This window comes from Nannospalax galili, unplaced genomic scaffold (assembly GCF_000622305.1).
Source record: "Nannospalax galili isolate Female #2095 unplaced genomic scaffold, S.galili_v1.0 scaffold1065, whole genome shotgun sequence".
Taxonomy (NCBI): Eukaryota; Metazoa; Chordata; class Mammalia; order Rodentia; family Spalacidae; genus Nannospalax; species Nannospalax galili.
This window is the reverse complement of record NW_008353600.1, coordinates 266,896-285,022: the sequence shown is the minus strand read 5'-3', so window position 1 is coordinate 285,022 and position 18,127 is coordinate 266,896. Positions and strand designations below refer to the sequence as shown.

Below are 18,127 nucleotides of genomic sequence, written 5' to 3'. Positions count from 1 at the left end.
ATATAGGTAAGTGCATCTGTGTCGTGCAATGCCCGTGGAGGTCAGAAGAGGGTGTTGGATCCCCTGGGACTGGAGTTAAGGACAGTTGTTAGCTGCCATGTGGGTGCTGGGATTCGAACCCAGGTCTTCTGCAAGAACAACCAGTGTTCTTAATCGCTGAGCCATCTCTCCAGCCCCTGTAGTTCTCATTTATTTTCATTTCAGTATAACGTGAGCTTTAAGTTACAGATAACCAGTGGGATTAATATGTACGCTTTGGGAGATCCATTAACAATTTTTAGTGCTACTTATTTGTTTATATCATTAGTAAATATTTACTAAGCCTCTTTCATGTGGCAGTGTTTAGACAGATAAAAAAAAACCAACCAGTTCTCATCTTCTCAGAAGCATTTTGCATACTTTCCCATTTCTTACAATACTTTGTTTTTTGGCATCCATACTTTGTAGATTTTCATCTTTGGCCCTCCTCATTTGGCTTGATTCTTTTCTTCTGAACCCCTAGAGCTTTATCAGTCCTTCAGTCCTCTCGGTCCATTTCATTCCCTTAGTGACCATGGTGTCACAAATTGAAATAACGTGGATACACTTAAAGCTCTGGAAGTTGTATATTTTACTTGGCCACATGATTTCTCTTAAATTTTACCCTTAGATATTCAACTGGGGCTTTTTATACATTTTATAAGACCAAAGCATATTATAACTATATGCTTTCTGTGTTAGGCAGTGTTCTGTCATTGTGACAAAATAATGTGTGAAGAAAAACTTAAAGGAGATAATTTGTTGTGGTTTATGGTTGCAAAGATTTCAGTCCATAGTTAGCTAACTCCATTTATTTGTATGTGTTTTAGGTAACATTCATTTAGCAAGGCAAAAGCAACAGGGCAGAATGGCATGGTGCAAAAAAGCTGCTTAGCTCCCAGCAGTCAGGAAACTGAGAGTAGAAAGAAAGGGGGCTGAAATCCCCTTCAGAGGTGTGCCTACAGTGATTTATTTCCTCCATTTAGACCCTGATTTCTAATAGCCCATTCAGCTATGAACTGACCCATTAACTAGGCTGGCATTCTTATGATCCCCTCACTTCTCAATAGTGCCATCATGGAGGCAGTGTTGACATGCTTTTGACAAATGAACTTTTGGGGCCATTGTATATATAAACTACAGCACTCCCCCTGCCCTTGCACATAATGATGTGTGCACTAAATTTTTAGATTATGACATGGCCCACTCCCCTGCATTATTCAAGTTTGTTTGTCCCTTTTTCTTCACAATGTCATTATTCCTTCCTGCTTTGAAATAGAATTTTTTTGTAGTTGTATTTCATTTTTTCCATTCATTTTTTTGTTAGCACATATTAATTGTACAAAATAATGGGTTTCATTTTGACATTTTCATCCATGTATATATATGTATTTGCACCTGTCTTTTGTATCTATTATTTGTCAAGAAATGTGTATCTTTAAATAGTATAGTGATTAGTTTTTGTCAACTTGACATAAGCTGTGGTCACCTGGGAAGAGGGAACCTCACTTAAGGAATTTCCTAGATCAGATTGGCCTGTGGCCATGTCTTGTGGGGCATTTTCTTGATTGTTCATTGATGTAGGAGGGCCCAGCCACTGTGGGTGGTACATCCTAGATAGATGGGTCCTGGCTCTATAAGAAAGCTGGCTGAGCAAGAGCCAACGAGAACAAGCCAGTGAACAGCATTCATCCATGATCTCTGCTTCAGTTCCTGCCTCCAGGTTCCTACCTTGAGCTCTTGCCCTGACCTCCCAACAGTAGAAATAAGCCCTTTCCTCTCCAATTGCTTTTGGTCATGGTGTTTATCACAGCAAGAGGATAGCAAACTAAAAGAAGTAGATAGTAATGTGTCTTATTTACCCAGTACCAACAACATCTTATTGTTATTTTAGATCATTTATGGATATGGCTGTATTGGTGTTCAATGTTAAGACTGTCACTCTATTTAGAATTTTTATTTTTTTATGCCTTTAGCTTTTATTTAATTTTTATTTCTTATAGTTTTTCAAAAGTGGTTTTTAAACATTCCATTTGTTTGTTTATTTATTGTATGGGGTGTGCATTGCTGCAACAAGCATGTGGAGGACAGAGGACAGCTTCTGGGAATTGTTCCTTTTCTACTGTGTGGGTCTCAGAGGCTGTAAGTTTTAGTGGCATGTGCCTTTAGTCAGTGAACCATCTCACAAGCCCTCCAAAATGTTTTTGTTAGTCTATCTTGAATAATTGAGAATGTGTATAACATTTTTATTTCTAAGTTTAAGTTGCCTTTCTTTTTGTTGACTTCATAAATATTTCAAGAATTATGAAAGATAAAGGCATTCTCTCACTGTTTCCTGATACATTTTTCCCAAATTTATTGTATTTTCTGATTTTTGTGGTCCCAAGTTGTCATAGTTGTCATGTATTAGATTTCCTGTCATACTCGATAACATTGATGTCAATGTGATTTTTTTTTTTTAAATTTTAGATTTTTTAGTACACCTCGTTTTTAGGTGTACTGTATTGTCTTCATACTGTTAATATTTTTATTTTGTCTTTTGTAATTCTTTAAAAACAGCCCCTTTCAAATAAAAAGTAAATTCTTGATTTTAGAAAATTTGAAAAAATACAGGGAAGCACAGTGACAAAAACCCCAGTTATCTTACCCTCGAGAGCCACTATAACAGTATGTGCCCTTTATCTTTTCCCCATGTATGAATGCTATAATTTCTTTCAACTCTTTATTCTTTACATATATAAACATTTCCTTTTACTTACTACTATGTAGTGAACATTCGCCAATGACTAATTAAAGTGTAGAACATATAATGATTATTCAATATGTTATCATAAACATAACGTTTTAACTAATTTCCATTGTTAGTCTGTTTACAGGTTGCTGTTCTAAATTGTCCTGTGATGAATATGGATGATGCCTACCTAGATTGGTTTTTAGGTTAAGTTCCAAGAAGTTGGAGTAGTATTTTTAGTTTGGTGATTAAGAACCCTTTGCAATCAGGCTCCATGAATTCAGATTCTTATTTGGATGTGTATATTTAGGCAAATTATTTTTTCTATGTCTTTGTTTCTAAATCTATGCTTTAAATATAAGTTTGTACATAGAAAGCAGTTAGAACACCAGGATGCCCCCCTCCCATTGTCATGGCTGTAGTCAAATGTTTTTGATAGATGCTATGTTAGAATTGTCTCCTGAAAAGGTCCATCAGTTTCCTTTTTTTTTTCAGACAAGGTCTCCCTGTAGCCCCACTGGCCTGAAACAGAGATCCGCCTGCCTCTGCCTCTGGAGTGCCGAGATTAAAGGTGTGCACCACCATGCCCGACCAGTTTGCATTTTTACCAGCAGAACCTCAGGGTTTGTGCCAGCTTTAGCTAACAATCTGATGGTTCAGAAGTGTATTTTTGTTTTTGAGACTGTGGCCCCAATTTTGTAGGGATAAATGCATGTCTTTGAATCCTCAGTGTTTGGTTAAAACTGATTTTAAATGTTTGGAGTTTTACCCATTTTTTTTTCCCATCAAAATAGGGTTTATTAGCAAAGGAACACATGGAACATTACCCATTTTTATACTGGTATTTAAATATAAGTACTCTTAAAAATTTTTTTGAGACTTCCATACATGAGTGCCATATTTGCATCATTATTACCCCTTCTGTTATGCCCTCTAACTCCTCCTTTATGCCTCTCTACTCCCTATCAAGTTCATGACCTCTTCTTCAATTATTACTGTTTCTCTCTCTCTCTCTCTCTCTCTCTCTCTCTCTCTCTCGTCCATTTAGTGTTGTACTTATGTACATGTGTTAGAGCTGAGCACTTGGATTTGGGTAATTTATCAGGTGGTTTATTCCTAAAGAAGACTGATTCTCCCTCTCTCAGCAGCCATTGATTGATTGCCTGTAGTTCTTTATTGGGGCCTTGTGAAAATTCCCCTATCTGCATTGGTATGTTCATGCTGTTATCATTGTGCAGCTCTTGTTTATGCAGCTGTGATCTTCCTAAGCCACATTACAGTTGTATCTGAGTAAAGAATCAGACTGACTCAGCATTAGTTTTAAAAGTCAAGAGTGGACTTGAACTCTTGAGAGTTTGATCCTTCAGATCTCTCTCTCACATGGAACTGTGCTCCCAAGCCAGGCCTCACCCATGTTTGTGTGTATATGTGTGCGTGTGTGCGTGCATGTGTGTCTGTCTGTCTGTCTCTCTGTCTGTGTGTCTATGTGTGTATGTGCATGCTCTAACCCAGGATAGCCTGAAACTCAGTTTTGTGTCCAAGGCTGCCTTCACACTTAGGATCTGTTTTCTGAGTGTTGGGAATGTAGTTGTGTGCCTCCAGCCCAAAACACTTTTTTTGGGTGGGGTTTTTTTTTAGACAGGGTCTCCCTGTAGCCCCAGCTGTCCTGGAACTCACTATGTAGACCAGGCTGGCCTTGAACTCACAGAGATCCACCTGCCTCTGCCTCCGGGAGTGCTGGGATTAAAAGCGTGCGCTACCACGCCTGGCTTAAAAATATGTAGCTCAAACTGGCCTTGAACTCCAGATCCACCTGCCTCTGCCTCTTCAGCTTATCCTACCGGTATGCGCCACAACTGCTGGCTCAAAACGCTTTTTATTAGTATGCTTCTATACACTAGACACTTTTTGTGCTTTTCTGTTTTATTTTCTATTCTCATTCAACTTTAAACGTTTTGTAACTTAGTTTCAACACTGTTAGAATGGTAGCGTATTCCTTTTTTTTTTTTTTTGCCCATTAGTGTTCACTTGTTTTCATTAATCACTCCAATTTTCTTTATTCCAGGAACATTTTAGTGGATAAACCAAATGACCAATCTTCAAGATGGTCTTCAGAGAGCAACTATCCTCCCCAGGTAAGATTCCATGCAGCACCTGAGACTGTTCAGCAGATGGGTACATGTTCAACTGGTGTCAGTTCTCCAGAATCCATTAATAGTTTTATTTTGTCTTTGGAATTGTGAGCTACATTTTTTTTTTTTTTTGCTTAAATTTTAGAGTGCTGTAGTCCTGATCTGAGCCAAGGCTATGACTCTCCTTCCCTTTATACTCACATCATTCTTTAAATGTTAATAATTTGAACTTTGATTCAGTAACTGTTTTTTGGGGAAAAAAAACTTTATCTTATTATTGTAATTTTTTTATTGTAATATTTAAAATTACATTTTGTGTGTGCGTGTGTGTGTGTACTGAATATGGTCATGTGTGCTTGCCATAACATATGTGGAGATCAGAGGACAGACTGTAGGAGTTTGTTTGGCTTTCTCCTTCCATTATATGGGTCCTGGGATGAAACTCGGGTCTTTGGCCTTGGTGGCAAGCATGCGCTATCTCACTGGCTCAGTTTGTTATATTAGTAAAATCGTGTATTAAAATAATATTGAAACCTTCTCTGAGCATGGCCATAGCTATGCGTTAAAGCCTTCCCAGTATTTATTTCATGTTTTGTTAAACATTTTCTTACTATATGTGTTTCTAAATATCCTGTGATTCTGCTTTTCTGATTTTGACTGATTTTTTGATTCACTTGTTTAGGTATCTTCGGGCAGCTTGCCTTTTTGGTTAACAGTATGTTTGTTAAATTCTTACGTAATTGGAGTTCATTTTCCTTTGTGTATCCTGTTTCAGAATATGAATATGCCAAAATGTGTTTATCCATTTTGCTCTTGACAGGCATTTTTACAAACAGTTTTTATTGTGAAACAGGTTCCTATGAATACTCTCTTCTGGTACATACATAGGAGTTTCCTTTGGTAGAATTACTGAATCTTCGGGTAGGTGTGTATATATTCAACTTTATTTGGATAACGTAAATGAGAATGTATTTGGGTAATGTCAGTGGGAATAAACGAAAGTTCCTATTGCTTGAATTCTGCTCATCACTTCTATGACTCATTTTTAGATTTTTCTGCTAATCTAGTGGATCTTGCAGAGTAACTCACTGGTTTGGGGGGTGTATAGGTGTGTGTATTTTCAGTGGTAGGGACTGAACCAGGCCCTTTTGTGTGCCAACCAGATACTGCACCATACTGTTCTTAGACTGAAGATTATGTTTTATTTATTTTCCATTGCTGAAATTATTATAACTTATTATGAAATTCCCTTTTGGACTATATTTTAAAGGTAGTATGATTTAATGTTTTAAAATGTTTTTTATTCATTCAAAAAATTATTTAGGAAGCACCCAAACTAGTTATTGGTGTACAGCTATGTATTAAATATTTCCTTTGTTCTTGATGAGTCAAGAAAAACACCAAATCAGGTACCATTTCATGTGTTGAGTCCTAGGGTAGAAGTAACCTGAAGTTTTTGCAATTAAGAAAGATTAATTTAATTTTAAAATGAGTAACATGGAATCAGTTTGCCTTTGTTGTAATTATGTCTCAAATCTAATGTGGCCAATCTCAGAGGAGTAGAGTTTTGCAGTTCTAGTTTTTATTTAGCTTTATTTTAGAAGCAATTCTAATTTTTATTTATTAGATAGAAGAATAGGCATAATAAATAGCGAGGATTATTGTTAACTGTTATACTTATTTCTGAATCTTGCTCTGGGTCTGAAGATTACTAAAAGGTCTCGACTTTAAAATTATACATGTGCTTAAAGTTTTTGGGAGCTGAGACTGAAAAAAAAACCCTCATTCTTACGGATAAAACAAAAGAAATATATGCCTTTTGGGGACAAGAGGAGGAACTCCAGTGACTAGAATAAGGTGGTGAAGAAATCTTACCTGTCAGAGAGAACTTGTAGTCATGTGTTGGGCCATGTTCACATTTGGTACCCAAATTCTCTGTGAAATCTGATGATGTGATTTTAAAGTGACTGTGGATGAACTGTACTTTTAAGGAGAAACAAATTCTAACTGGGAGATATTTGCCTTTATATTTAGGCTGTAAGTTGTCTCTACAAATTTATTGAAAGTGAATGGTATATACTCAGAATCAAATACCAAATACAGGGGTGGGAGAGATGGCTCACTGGTTAAGAGCATTTATTGCTCTTGCAGAGGACCCAGTTTAAGTTCCTAGTACCCACAGCAGGTGGTAACTCCATGCCACCTGAATGCACATAAATTCACTCAGATACATACACATAAATAAAAATAAATACATCTTTGGGAGTTGGAGAGATGACTCAGTGGTTAAGAGCACTGGCTGCTCTTGCAGAAGACACAAGTTTGGCAGCACCCACATGGCAGTTAACAATTGGGCATAACTGAAATTTCGGGATCTAACACCCAATCTGGCTTCTGCAGGCATTGCACACATGGGTGCACTTACATACATATAGGTAAAATACTCACATATAAAAAAATACAAATAGCCAGGCATGGTGGCACATACCTTTAATCCCAGAAGCAGGCTGATCTGTCTGAGTTCAAGACCAGCCTGGTCTACAAAGCAAGTTCCAGGTCAGCTGGGGCTATAGGGAGACCCTGTCTCAAATAGACCAAAACAAACAAAACGAAACAAAAAAAACCAAACACAAATAAATAAAATTTATATATTTTATTATTTTTATTTTATGTGTATGAGTGTATTGCCTGCATGTATGTGAGTGCACCCGTATCGTTCAGTGCCACAGAGGTCAGAAGAGGGCTTCAGATTCCCCTGGAACTGGAGTTAAGGATGGCTCATAGCTGCCATGTGGGTGCTGGGAATTGAACCCGGGTCCTCTGCAAGAGCAGTCAGTACTTTTAACCGCTGAGCCATCTAACGAACCAAATATGTCAGTACCTATAAATAAGACATTTTTAAGAACTAGCAGAAACCTGCAAAAACTTTAGATATGGAATTTACAGCACCAAAAGATAACGGGCATTAAGACAGTTAATCATATTTAAAGAATGAAAGATATTTGCAAAGAATAGGAAACTACAGAATGTAATCTAGTTGGTTTGTAAAAGAAGCAGGTAAAGCTTTTATAAATGAAAGTTATAATAACAAAAAAATGCATTTTGACCAGTCTTCCCATTCAAAGATAGATTTCAGGTTAATTCTAGATTATCTGTGTTGGTAAGGAATAAATGTAGCATGAGTGAAAACCCTATAAATGCCTATAAAAGGTGCTCTACTCTTCTTTCTCAACAGTTAAATTTTTTATTATTTTTATTTTATGTGTATGTGTGTATTGCCTGCATGTAGATAAGCGCACCCATGTCGTGCAATGCCCATGGAGGTCAGAAGAGGCTATTGGATCGGGACTGGAGTTACGGACAGTTAGCTGCCATGTGGGTGCTGGGATTCGAACCTGCGTCTTCTGCAAGAACAACCCGTGTTCTTAACCACTGAGCCATCTCTCCAGCCCCTCAACAAATACATTTTAAAGAATTTGTTTTTGCTCTTGTAGAAAATATCTTTTGAGATGACTTACTAATACACCGGGTTGGTTAAAATGTGCATGCAGGTAGTTAGAGATGTCTTGATGATTGCTTTAAGATTACATTGTAGCCGGGCATGGTGGTGCATGCCTTTAATCCCAGCACTCGGGAGACCAGGCTGACCTTGATCTCACAGAAATCCACCTGCCTCTACCTCCTGAGTGCTGGGATGCGTATAGTTTTAATGGCTGTATGTTCTATCCAGTATAAAAATGTATAGTCCCTAAGTATACACCACAATCAATTTTAAAAATGCATATATCAGTATAATTTACACCTTTCTCAAGCTATGAAACATTTCCATTACTCCAGAAAGACTGTTGCTACCCCTTTATCAAGGAACCCCAACTTCTCCTACTTCTACCTGAAGGAAACCACTAGTTGGATTTCTTTTGCCATTGATTAATATTGCCAGTTCTAATAATTTATTATAAATGGATTCCTAGAGGGTATCTGTATATTTTGTACTCTTTTATTAGATGGCTTTGTATGCTCAGCATTTTTTCTGGTTATACAGTTTCATTGTATGCATTTAGAACAATTTGTTTATTCTTCGGTTTATGTACAATACATTTTTTTTTCAGTTTGGAGTGATTATAAGTAAATCTTACATAAACATTCATTTCTAAGATTTAAAGAACAATTCATATTTTCATTTATTTTGGATGAGTATCTAGAAATAGAATAGGAATAGAATTGCTGAACCATAAGGCAGAGATACGCTATATGAAATTATAAATTTGTGGCTACTTTAGAGCTGCATACACAGTGTGGTATTGTCACATAACTTGAATTTTAGTGACTATTGTTCGTATGAAATGTTTTTAATTTATAATTTCTGAATGGCTGATAATATGCATCCTCCTCCCCATTTTCATATTAGCTGTTTTTTAAAAGAAAAAGAAAAGTCAAGCTAGGCATGGTGGTGCACGCCTTTAATCTCAGCACTTGAGAGGCAGAGGCAGGCAAATCTTTGTGAGTTCGAGGCCAGGACAGCTGGGGCTACAAGGAGACCCTGTCTCAAAAAAAAAAAAATAAATAAATAAAAATAAAATAAAATAAAATAAAAGAAATAAAAGAAAGAAAAAAAAGTTCCAGGATTATAAACAGGGTTTCACTAGGCAGGTTTTCTACCACTAAGTAACACCTCCCAACCCTATTTAGCTTTTTAATAAATTCCTTTACCCATTTGAAAAAAGACCAAAGATCCTGTACTCTTTGAGTGTTGCGCTATAGGAGTTGTTTCTATATATCCTACATGTAAGTCATTTTTCAGATGGCTTTTTAATCAGTCTGTGGCTTACTGATTCATTTTGTTACTTTTTAACAGTTACCGATATATAAGATATATTTTTAGGGTGCAGTTTTTAATAAGTTTTGTTATACACCCTTGAAAATACCGTTATACTTCAGATACTAAGCATATATGTTACCTTCACAAATTTCCCATGTGTGGTTTTTAATCCCACCTACCTTCATCCCTGTTCTAAACAACCACTGATCTGAGTCTTTCGCTATACATTATTGCATTTTTGTAGTTTTTATAGTTTTCATTTTATCCTGTTTTCTCTCCTTTTATTATTATACCCCCCACCCAAGATAAGAACTGCTGTGTAGACCTTGTTGGCCTAGAACTCATTATGTAGTCCAAGTAGGTGTTTAATGCAGGCTCAGTAGTTCTCATTTTCTATGATATACATAAATGGCACAATACATAATATATTTTTGTCTGATTTATTTCATTCAAAGTAATTATTTTAAGATTAATCTCAGGGACACCTCCATGAGGTCAGGAATTGTGTGATATCTGCTGGAGCTGGAATTACCTTGGCTACTCCACTCCTGAGTTAGCACCAATTATCACCATGACTGAACTTTACACAGCACCTAGCAGAACCAAGACCAACTAACATGAGGGAACACTAAACACCAATCCAAGCACTCAACTTAATGCCAGAGTGTGAGGACCTCATCCCAAGAGGTAGGAACCCACTTGTAAAGCCACTTCCAGATACCAAGCTAGAGTCACTACTAGAGCCTGGTCTGGAACCAGAGTCATAGTCATAGTCAGAGTCAGAGCCAGAGCCAGAGGCACAGCCAGAGCCAGAAAAAGATCCAGAGTCAGAGCCAAAGCCAGACCCAGACATTGGTCCAGAATAGTCCCCATACATAGCAGATAGGAAGAAGACTGCTCATTGAAGATGAATTCCCAGCAGCAAGACAGTCTTCTGGGAACTAGGATTGGAATTTGAGAGATGCCAGATGGGACTCACAGTCAGGGAGTCTGTCCCTTGATAGTGTCTATTGTTGGTAGTTTCCTGTCAGGATTGGACTGGGGTTAGAGCTTGATATCCGAAACAGTTTAACAGAGGAAACTCAACCATACTGCAACCTAGTCTTTCCAGAAAATTGCAGTCACTCTCATTGAAAAAAGAAAGGTAACCTTAAAATAATAACAACAATCAACAGTTGAATTCTGGATGCATAAGTCCAACACAAAACCATAGGAAACAAGAGAAACCAATACAACTTGTTTCCTTCCCCATACTACAAATCTCAGAATAATGGCCTCTAGTGAGAAAGATCTAATCTGAGGAGATAAAGATCTAATCTGGAGATAACTGAGGGATCAATCCAATAAGATAGTTTTGTTTTTTTTTTTTTTTTTTTTGCTTTTTGAGACAGGGTCTTCCTGTAGACCCAGCTGACCTGGAACTCATTATGTAGACCAGGCTGACCATGAGCTCACAGAGATCCTCCTGTTTCTGCCTCCTGAGTGCTGGGATTAGAGGTGTGTGCCACCACACCCAGCAAAGACAATTTTTTTTTTTTTGCTTTTAAAATGATTTATTGAGAATTCCATACATGCATGTAAGGTGTTTTGATCAAATCCACATCCATTCCCTTCCCTCCAACTCCTCCCATATCTCCCCATCACTTTTTCCTGTTTTCTTTCTTTCTTTCTTTCTTTCTTTCTTTCTTTCTTTCTTTCTTTCTTTCTTTCTTTTATAATGGGGCTTTTTGCTACTCTAACATGCCCCCCTCTAAAGCGGTAACCTTAAAATCTTTTAAGGATTAGATAACTCCCATATACTTTTGACATTTTTGGTCTTTGGAACAGAGTGTGTTTCTAAGAGGCCCAAGGACATTTTAATTTTTAGCCAAGAAACTGGCTACTTTTCTTTGGGGTCTTTTTACCCTCACTGCCTAGCCAATTCCTACCTCCTATTCTTATCACACCATCCTCTGAAGAGATTACCCAACTTGCAGATAGGGAATCGGAATGCAGACAACTCTGGCTTCTTCCAGACCATTCTGGCTCCTTCTGTGCTGAACAGGGACGCAGGGTGAGGCAACTGAGTTACCCCTTCAGTGGGTCTATCTAAAAGACTCTCAGATTGCATAACTCTTATCTCTATAGGGGGTAAAGAAAGTCCTTGACTGGTATGTAGGAAATATGAAGGAGAAGTAAATGCAAGAGTAGTTAGCATTACAAGTTCTAGACAGGGAACCAGAAAAAAAGTCAGAACAGAGAAAATTTTCAAATGTTCATATCAGAGTCCATTGGAATTTCTTGATGAGAGCTTCCAAAAGCAGCCTTCCATTGGGTTCCTCCTCATTTTTGTTTTGTTTTTTTTTTTAGTCTGCCAAAGCTGGACTTGAGAACGATGGACTCAGGATTTGTTTTCAGGCACTTTGACAGCTGTTGGAGTGGCTAGAATCAGTGTCAGTTTCCTCACAAAGGCTTTACCACATGGAGGCCAGATTCAGGCACTTTCAAGTGGTCCCCTGAGTTCTCAACCCCTATGCCAGAGGGAGGCCAGAACAGGCACTCTCTGGCAGTCTGCTGAGATTTCAGCCCCTACGATGGAGGTCAGAGCAGGCATTCTTAGGCTGCCTCCTAAGGTCTCTGATGTTACAATTTTGTTTGAACACAGGTGAACCCAGTTTCATAAAATACTGCTAGGTACAAAGAGACAAATTAACCTCAACACAATAGTAGAAGATGATTCAATATCCCACTCCACTAATTGCCAATTATTTGATATCTCTCCAGTTTTTAAATATAGCCATTCATCAGTCCATATCTATCTATCTATCTATCTATCTATCTATCTATCTATCTATCTATCTATTTTTTTAATGTGTATGTGTGTATTGCCTGCATGTGTGTAAGTGCACTTGTGTCATGCACTGCTTGCAGAAGTCAGAAGAGGCTTTGGATTCCCCTGGAAGTGGAGTTACAGACAGTTGTTAGCTGTCGTGTGGGTGCTGGGACTCAAGCGCAGGTCCTCTGCAAGAGCAGCTAGTGCTCTTAATCTCTGAGTCATCTCTCCAGCCCCTCAGTCTTCCTTTTTAAGACTGCTTTCATTATATCTCATAGGTTTTGGTATGTTGTGTTTCATTTTCACTTGATTCTAACACTATTTTTATTTTTTTATTTCTTCAAGGACTTTTTTTTAAAAATTTGTTTATTGTTGCGTTGTATTGCCCTTTTGGTTTAGTTCCAGGGATACTTTTATTTCTTTTTTAATTTCTCCTTTGACCCATTCATCATTCAGGAGTGTGTTGTTTAATCTCCATGTGTTCATGTGGTTTCTGGGGTTTCTTCTGGTGTTGATTTTGAGCTTTATTGCATTGTGTTCTGATAGAATGCATGGAATTATTTTAATCTTTTTGTATTTGTTGAGGTTTGTTTTGTGCCCCAGTATATGGTCAGTTTTGGAGAAGAGAAGTTTCCACGGGGCGCTGAAATAGAAAGTATATTCTTTGGTGCTTGGGTGGAATATTCAGTAGATGTCTCTTAGGACCATTTGATATATGGTATTGTTTAATTCAGATGTCTCTCTGTTAATTCTCTGTCCTGTTGACCTATCTAATGGCAACAGTGGGGTACTGAAGTTCCCTACTATTAGTGAGTTGGGTTTAATCTGGGTCTTAAAGTCCTGTAGTACTGTTTGTATGAAGTTGGGTGCACCAGCGTTTGGGGAATATATGTTCATGATTGTAATATCTTCTTTGTTTATTGTTCCTTTGATCAGAATGAAGTGGCCCTCTTTGTCTTTTCTGATTACTTTTAGTTTAAAGTCTGTTTTATCGGATATTAGAATTGCAATGCCTGCTTTTTTCTTAGTACCATTTGTTTGTTATATTTTTTTCCATCCTTTCACCTTAAGGTAGTGCCTGTCCTTGAAAGTGAGACGAGTTTCTTGCAGACAATAAAAAGATCTGTTTTGTTTCTTAATCCATTCAACTAGTCTGTATTTTTTGACTGCAGAGTTCAGTCCGTTGATAAAGTTATTAATGAAAGATGTGTATTGAATCCTTCATTTTTATTTCTGTTCACATTCTTGATATAGCTGTGCATTTCCACAGTTATACCTTCATTGAATTTCTTTCTGTCACCCCTTGTATATAGTCATTCCTTTCTTCAGCTCTTTGTATTGCTTCAAGAACTCTCTGAAGGGCTGGTTTTGTGGACATGAATTCTTTCAACCTATTTATGTCATGGAAGATTTTTCTTTCCCCTTCAACTATGATAGACATGTTGGCTGTATAAAGTAGTCTGAGTTGGCATCTGTGGTCATGTAAAACTGGGAATGCTTTGGTCCAGGCTCTTCTGGCTTTCATAGTTTTCACTGAAAAGTCAGCTGTAATCCTGATGGATTTTCCTTTGTATGTGACTTGCTTTTCTTTTGCAGCTTTCATTATTGTCTCTTTGTTCTGAATGTTTAGTGTTTTTACTATGATGTGCTGTGGAGAGCTTCTTTTCTGCTCCTGTCTGTTTGGTGTTCTATATGCTTCTTGTATTTGTATGGGCATGTCTTTTTTTAAGTTTGGGAAATTTTCTTCTACAATCCTGTTGAAGATCTGTTCCATACCATTATTTTGAGATTCTTCTCCTTCCTATATGCCTATGATTTGTTAGTTTTTTTTTTTTAATGGTGTCACACAATTCTTGCATATTCCATTCTTGTGTTTTCTTAAATTTTTCCTAATCTTTGCTTGAGTGGTCTAATTCATCCACTTTATCTTTCAGTCTTGATATTCTGTTTTCCATTTTATTCATCCTATTGGTGAGGCTTTCTCCTGTTGTTTCTAATTGGCTTACTGAGTGTTTCACTTCTTCATTTCAGCCTGAGTATTCCTCAGTCTTTCTAACTCTCCTGAATTCATTCAGAAGTTTATCCCTATATTCCTTCAGTTGTGTGTTCTTTAAATTCACTGAATTCTTTTATCATGTTCTTTTGAGTTCCATGTCGGTAGGGATATATTATTTTGGTTTTTCATGCTATTTTTTCTCTGTGACTTTGACATGTGAATTTCTTTCATAGTTTCTGATTCTTGTGTAAGACTCAAGGCTTCCTTTGTTGAGTTTAGATCTGCTTCTTTTTGTAAACTTTATGTGCCTTTGTGGTTTATTTATTGGGCATGAAAAGCTGGTTGGTGTAGGCTTCAGGTTCTCTCTTTTGATTTTATAGTGGAGTGGCCTAATTGCTTTTGTCTTTAGGAATTCCCATAGAGGCCCAAGTGAGATGAGGCTCAGATGCTCTCAGGCTTTCTCTTAAGGTCTGTGTCCCTCCAGAAAAGATGCTGCCCTCAGGAATTTGGGGGCTGGGCTGGCCTGGGCTGGCCTGGGAGTAGGGCCCAGGAAAGATCCTGGTCTCAGGAAGCTGGTGGCTGTACCACCCAGGAATGTAAAGGGAGGTGGGAGCAGGAAGAGTCCCTGAGGGCTCCTGGGGACTACTGGGAGGAACTGGGTAGGTCTGGATGCAAAGGATCAGGAAGCAGTGGTGGCTCTGGGATGAGAGGTTAGCCCTGATGTCTGGGGTGCCAAGACAAGAAATGGGCCTGTACCCAGACTAGGAGGAGATATGCGGCAGGGGTGCTGGGAGGGTGAAAGAGGCTGGGGGAGTCAAGGTGCAGTGGGCGTACTGGACTTACCCAGGGAAGGTGCTGGCACCAGGACACTGGAGGCTGTGCAGCCCAGGAAGCCAAGGGAGGTGAGGGAGGGACCAGGCCTAGAGGGCTCCTGGGGACCAGGAAAGATGCTGGCACCAGGACACCTGGAGGCTCTGTGGCCTAGGGAAGTAAAGGGAGATGAGGGAAGGACCCATTTTACTGTTAAATAGTATGTTATTTAGTGTTCTTGAGTTTGTGTCACTCTTACTGTTGATTTCTAGTTATATTTTATTGTAATCAGACAGAATAGAAGGAATTGTTTTAATTTCCCTGTATTTGTTAAGATTTGTTTTGTGTCTTAGTGTATGATCTATTTTAGAGACAATTCATGGGCTGCTGAGAATGTATTTGCAGTGTGGGCTTGGAATGTTCTGCAGATAGGTTAAATCCCTTTGCTCTATAACGTCATTTAATCCAAATTCTGCTCTGTTTACTTTTTTATCTCAAATAAATGATGTGCTTTATGACCTTAAAAAGACAAGAACAAACCAAATCTAAAAAATGGATGAAAAGAAATGATTAAGGGGCTCGAGAGATGGTTCAGCAGGTAAGAGTGCTTGCTATATAGGCACAAGGACCTGACTTTGAATCTTGGCACCCATATAGCAAGCTGAATATGGTATTGTGTGTGTACAAGTAACCCCAGCACTTACGGAGACAAGAACAGGAGAGTTGCTGGGGCTTGCTGGCTGCTAGTTTAGTTGAAAATCATGAGCTCAAGGTTCAGGGAGAGACCTTACTTCAGGGGAATAAGGTGGAGAGGAATAGACAGGACACCTGACACTTTCCTTTAGCCTCACACACATATGTGCACCCTCCTCCCCACTAAGAAATAATTACAGTCAGGGTAGAAATTAATGAGAAACAAAAAAAAAAAATACAAAGAATAAATAAGATCCATAAACCTTTAGTCAACCTGACTAAAAGGAAGAGATATTTCAAATAAATAATAGTAGAGATGAATAGGGAGTGGGTGGTGGCCGCTGCTCCATTTGCACAGGTGCCGCAGCTGCTCCTCCGCTTGCCCTGGGCTGAGGCCGCTCTTCTGCTCGCCCTGTGCTGCTTCCAATCATTGCTGCTTCTGCCCGGTCCTGGACCCAAGGCTGGCGAGGAGACTGTGTCAGCGGAGCCACATTCAGACACAGGAGACCAGGTTCGGTGACACAGATCTACTTTATTGCAGTAAGGCACAAACTTATATAGGGGTAGCGGTCCAATCATAGCACAGCGAGTAGGATACCTTATTAGCATAACAGGCTTAGCATCCTGTCACAGTATAGCGGGCCAGATGCCTCATTAGCATAATGGGTTTCAGATTACAGAGCCTGGATTCCTCAAATCCAGGTGACCCTGACTGTTGTAATATCCAAGTGTTGCAATTTGGAATTCCAAGGGTGGTAATTAGGGAGTGGCAAGCTCTAGGTTCATGATCTAGCTCAGTGTCATGATCTGCCAATGGGAGCAAATGTCACAGGCGTTCCTTGTGGCTCCAGCAGGTCGGGACATTGCCTCGGGCCTGCTGTATGGCTGTCATTAAGACTTTCAACCCTAGGCTCAAGCCTGTCTCCCACAGGAGCCATCACAACAGATACTGGTAAAATTCAGAAAATTCTTAAGAATATACTTAAAAAATATATACCCTACTAAATTGTGAAAACTGAAGAAAATGGTTGAATTTATAGATTCATATGACCTTTCAAAATTAAACTCAGATGAAATAAATAATTTCAGCACTTTTTTAACAGTGAGATTGAAGCAATAACAACAACAACAACAACAACAATACTAATAATACTAATAATATATATCTTGACTTAAAAAACCCTAATGGACTCACTGATTAGTCTTACCAGATCTTCAAAGAACTAAAAGCAATATTTCTGAAACTACTTCAAAAGCAGGAAATGAAAGAACACTACCAAACCCTTTTTTTTCAAAGCCAGTATTACTTTGATACCAAAGCCACATAAAGACATAATGATAAGAGAAAATTTAGACTACCCTCCCTGATGAACATAGCTACAGGAGTTCTCAACACAATACTTGCAAACAGGAACATATCAAAAAGATTATTGCTGTGGTCCAGTTGACTTTATACCAGAAATGCAGGAAGGGTTCACCATATACAAATAGACAAATGTAATACTTCATGTAAATAGACTTAAGTTCAGAAATCACATGATCATTTCAATAGATGCCCCAGACATTTTTATAGTATACAACATCCTTTAGTGACACAAAGTCCTGAAGGAATGGGAATAGAAGGGACGTATCTCAAACAATATGGGCTATATATGATAAAGTATGTCAACATTATACTAAATGGGAAAAGGCTCAAAGCAATTCCACTAAAATCAGAAACATGATAAATGTGTGTGTTTTGATCACTTTTTGAATATAGTACTGAAAGTGTTAGCTAGAGCAACAAGGTGAGAGAAACCACAAAGGGTATACAAGTAGGAAAGGAAGATGTCAAAATTTACTTCTTGTAGATGTTAAAATGCATAAGAGATCCTAAAGATTACTGGAAAGCTCTTAAGAACTGATAAACACTTTCAGCAAAGTGTCAGGTTTCAAAATTAACACTTGTCAGTAGCCTTCCTACATACCAATAACAAACATGTTGAGGAAGAAATCAGGAAAAATACTTACTGTAAAAAAACACACACACAAGACCTCTAGATAGGCTGACTAGATTCACCAGATGGACAAGTAATGGGGAATGGCTGGGGGTGCTGACAACACAGCAGACAGTAGC

General features: G+C 38.2%; 1 protein-coding gene across 12 annotated transcripts in view; it reads left to right on the top strand.

Moving 5' to 3' along the window:
- Mkln1 (muskelin 1) overlaps nucleotides 1-18,127 on the top strand; it is a 377,131-nt gene that overhangs the window by 239,507 nt on the left and 119,497 nt on the right. For all 12 annotated transcript variants that reach the window (XM_029554914.1, XM_029554911.1, XM_029554909.1 and 9 more), the window contains one exon: nucleotides 4,815-4,884. In XM_029554914.1, the coding sequence (XP_029410774.1) occupies nucleotides 4,815-4,884 (70 nt within the window). The remainder of the gene's footprint in view (nucleotides 1-4,814; nucleotides 4,885-18,127) is intronic.